Below are 4,192 nucleotides of genomic sequence, written 5' to 3' on the forward strand. Positions count from 1 at the left end.
AGTCTTCTTTAACGGTCAATTGACGACAAGGGCAAATCAGTCGAGAATTCAAAGTATAGGGTATACCAGTTTAAAAAAAAAAATGAGGGATAAAACTAATTTTAGGTATAAACTACAGGGTGTCACAAATATTTAATCCTTTTTTATTATCAATCTTCTTGTTATGTATTACATTTTTGATGCAATTGCAGACACTGCTGAAAGATGGGTTCTACCTCTCAGAAACGTAAGTCTTATTTTGTTTCATGAATATTGTATGATGTACCCCTCTGTCGTCTTAACCTGAATTTTGGACTTCTGTTTTCTGTACAACTAGCTGACCTTTGATTAATTTATGCTGCAGTCTGCTTTAAGCTGACTTCATGTAATCAAAGCAATCCAAGTCAAAATAGTTATGCATACAGAATAATGCTTATTAATGTAAGTTCTCTGCCCTGCTTCAAAAACAAAAATTCGATATCAGCAGACTTCCAGTTGTACAACTCACAATGTCTAGCTCAAACTATCATTGCTGTCCAAATCCTTCATGTTCCGGTGCCTGCTTATTTCAAGTCATCAAACCATTGTAGTGCAAAGATTGCATCGCAAGGTTCCTCAAAATGGGTCAAGTCCATGGTAGAATTTTCATTACTATAACAATGTTCCGTCCCATCATTCGTTATAATATAACTCTGAAGCGTAACAGACTTTAAGTAATGCCGCCAACATTTGTAGTGAGTCTCTTGACAACAATCACAGGGGGACTCTCGTTCTCCATCCATTAACATTTCATGTATGGACTGAAAAATTGCAACAAGAATCAGCATATATAGAAGAATTCAGGGAAACATGTATGGCTCATCAGCTAAATTCTGCACTAATATTCAAAGAGCCTCATTGTCTGTCCTATAAAAAATTAAAAACTGCATATATATATACTTTTACTAATAGATCGACGTATAAGAAGAGTTACCTTTATAAAGTTGTTTTCATAGTCATTGTCATGTGACATCTGCACCCGTACTTGCATTGGTTGACAACTCCATAGTAAGCCGTCAATAAGAGCTTCTGCATCATCTGCAGGATCAAAAGGAACCCTTACCAGAGCCAGTTCCCTGACTCTTGGCCGTGGAGTAACTTCTGTCTTCGGCAGCTTGCTTGAAATTTTTTTCTCCTGCAAAGAACAGACATAGGGATGAGGTGTTAAGTAAAACACAGTTAATTCTAAAAGCAATTGATTAAAGAGAAAAGCTAGTCTATTGAAAACTTACTACACTTTGAGGAGAATATATCTTTATCTCCGACAATCCTGCTACATGTGGTGAACATTTGCCAAGATAACTTCGCAAGTGGATAAACCATTCAGTGTCCAAAGTCGGTTCATCCAGACAGAGAATGTGTTTCTCTAGCTTGACAGATTTGAAGGAAATCGAATGTGAAACTCCGGAACTGTGGCTTTCGTAAGAAACAAGACTTGGAGCATCTATGATGATGTTCATTGCATCAGAAGTTTCTCCAGCTATATTTAATTTAGTGAGTGAACGACTTGATATATTGAGACAACAAGTTTTGAGCTCATCATCAATATCGTCTGCCGAAGCAAAGCAGTCAGCATTCAAGACCAAGTCTTCAAGCAAAGGAAACTTGAGAACAACTTCCTCGATGTATTGGTTGGTAATCGTCGTTTGTTGATGATCTATGTCCAACCTCTTTAGATTTCTGCAACATACTTCTTCAAGGTTCAATGGCCTTTCCCTTGCACACTCCTGATAATCAAGAGATTCAAGATTGGGTGCTTGCATCTTGAAGGTGTGAGGTACATCAGAATAATTCTGCATGACTACAACATTCTTTAGATTTGGAACATCACAAAGTTCAACATGTTGCATGTCTTCACAGTATGTCAAATCCAAACTCTCCAGCAAAGGGCATCTAGAAAAGAGCTCCCCGACTAGCCCATTCAAATCGACGTACCGCAATCCGAGCGATTTCAGGTGACAGAAGATTGTATCCTTTTGGATTAAGGCTGGGTCCAAAATACAATTTGTTAAGCTCAGTACAACCAAGGACCCAACATCAAAAGTAGCAGGAGGAAAGCTATGTGTTATATCGAGCTTTAACTCTGTCACGTAATATTGGGTGACCATCTTTATCCAGCGGTCAACATCAAATCTTGTCATCTCCTCGACTCCATCTCCGAGTGAGAAGTGAACGATTCTTTTCTGACCTTCATGTTCGAGGAGACTGCTTGTAAACGAATCTTCCATTGAAACCGAGTCCTCTAAATTAATACGAGTAACTGGTAATGAGTTCCACCCAGTGTTCCATAGGCTCTGCCAGTGCCTGGACGAGAAGCTCATACGGATCGCATCTTTAGTTGGTAAAGCAAAGAGGATTTTCTCCTTGAGAGGCTCCGGCAACTCGGATATTAGATCCATGTGTATGTGTGTGTATGATCTTGTTGATGAATGAGCTGGGGATCGACTGCCTTCAATTTGAAAGACTTTGATAATCTCTGTTCTCTGGAGCCCTAGCTAAAACCCTAAACCTAGCACTCTATTTATATGGCTCTATTACTTGTTTCTTAAGGAATATTGTGACCCTTATTATTAAGGAATAGCATCATAGCGTTTTCGAAGTTGCCTATTTTTTCCTTTGGATTGATTTCACCTAATGAAACTTGGCATTGAACTTCTCTCTTCTAACAAAGCGCAAAAGCAACAAATGTGATAAAACCCTACACAAAGGCCTCAATCACTGCTCTCAAGTCCCATGGCATCCTGCACAGTTTTCTCACTTCCTGGCTATTTTGGCTTTGATCTTGGCACGCTTGCAGACTTGTATGACTTTGACCAAATCGACAGCCCTACTGTTCTTCAACTCATCACACAGATTGTCTATGGCCGGATCTCCAATGCCACAGTAATTCTCAGTCGGGATCTTAGCAACCGTTCCAGCTTCTGTGTAAAAGACCCGTAAGCTTTCATCTAGTCACTTCTCTGATTAACATAAAAGAAAAGAAGAGATTGCTGGATTATATAATTGCCCAATGAGTGTGACAAGTCGGCTCAATTCAATTTATGCTTAAAATTCAAAGTTCACTAGGTCATATATAGGTTCCATTGGCATGCTTATAACAACACACTTACTAATTGTCCATTCCGTTTCTTTGTTAGAGTTACTCTATTAGAGCATCTTTAACAGACTCTCTACTTTAACTTCTTAGCTATTTTAGAGAGCATGTTTAGTTTTTTTGGATATTTTAGGAGCTCCAACAGACTAGCCAAACTTGAGCTATTATGATTTTTAGTTATCTCGCTAGCTATATTTAGCTAGCGAGATGACTCAGATGAGGCTAGATATAATTTAATGTATTCCTTGTAAGATATTTTATGTGATAAATAAATATATTTAAACTATTTAATTTCTATTTGAAGAATTATGTTGATGTAATGCTAGCTAAAATAGAGAGCATTGATGCAGCCACATTTCTAAAATTGCCAGCCAAAATGACATTTTAGCTAATTTAACTAAAATTTAACTTAAAAATGGCTAGTATTGCTAAAGATGCTCTTAGACTAGATTTTTTTGATGGTTTTGTAAATATGTTCCTAATTAAAGTGAAAAAGTAATAGATTTTGATGCCCAGTTTGTTGTTTCAGGGAAGCTGATTGGAATCAGGCATTTAACTTTTCGTCCAATCTGGATTTCTTAATTTCATGCATTCAAAAGACTAAAGGTACAAATAGTTTTGATTTAGAAAGGCAGTGGATGTTTGATTTAATTGTTTGGTAAGCAAAAAAAACAGGGATGGAAATTTGTAAGCAAATGGTTTTGTAACTTTTGCAAATTAATCAAAATTAGATAGATGCTTCATAATCAAATACAGATAGATGTTTCCATGCTTCATTTTATGGCTCTTAGATTGCCTAATATATTATCTGTGGTAACAGTCATTCCTCCTGAACTACCTATCAATCTAGTTTTGAATTTGAGCATGTTATATATACAGAAAATTACATAGTAGCACACGACCAAATTTAAAAACACAAAAAACCCATTTTTGATAATTTTTGTACAAATTAGGACAAAAGCCCGAGGCCCATAATCTATGGTACCAAACCTAATCCGATTTTTCTCTGCTAAATGACCAAAATACCCAACTTCACAACAGAATTACAATTAATACCATATAACATCTCTCTCTCTCTCT

At 36.9% G+C, this 4,192-nt stretch overlaps 1 protein-coding gene and 1 pseudogene across 1 annotated transcript; one reads left to right on the forward strand and one right to left on the reverse strand.

Annotated features, from left to right (window-relative positions):
- Window positions 1–542: 542 nt before the first annotated feature.
- Window positions 543–2,417, reverse strand: LOC101307912. The gene is made up of 3 exons (XM_004305211.1): window positions 1,251–2,417; window positions 953–1,153; window positions 543–779 (listed from the first exon to the last, which is right to left on the reverse strand). The coding sequence occupies exons 1-3, from the start codon at window positions 2,415–2,417 to the stop codon at window positions 543–545; spliced, it is 1,605 nt and encodes a 534-aa protein (XP_004305259.1).
- A 334-nt stretch (window positions 2,418–2,751) lies between these two features.
- Window positions 2,752–4,192, forward strand: part of LOC101308202 — a 6,569-nt pseudogene continuing 5,128 nt past the window's right edge.

This window comes from Fragaria vesca, linkage group LG6 (assembly GCF_000184155.1).
Source record: "Fragaria vesca subsp. vesca linkage group LG6, FraVesHawaii_1.0, whole genome shotgun sequence".
In the NCBI taxonomy this organism is placed as follows: domain Eukaryota; kingdom Viridiplantae; phylum Streptophyta; class Magnoliopsida; order Rosales; family Rosaceae; genus Fragaria; species Fragaria vesca.

Bases quoted from the DNA above. Each gene is read 5' to 3' on its own strand.
- LOC101307912 (XM_004305211.1), bottom strand. From the start codon at position 2,417: ATGGATCTAATATCCGAGTTGCCGGAGCCTCTCAAGGAGAAAATCCTC. The intron at 1,154-1,250 runs GTAAGTTTTCAA...TGTTCTTTGCAG, and splicing joins TATATTCTCCTCAAAGTGTA to GAGAAAAAAATTTCAAGCAA. The intron at 780-952 runs GTAACTCTTCTT...GCAATTTTTCAG, and splicing joins ATGAAAACAACTTTATAAAG to TCCATACATGAAATGTTAAT.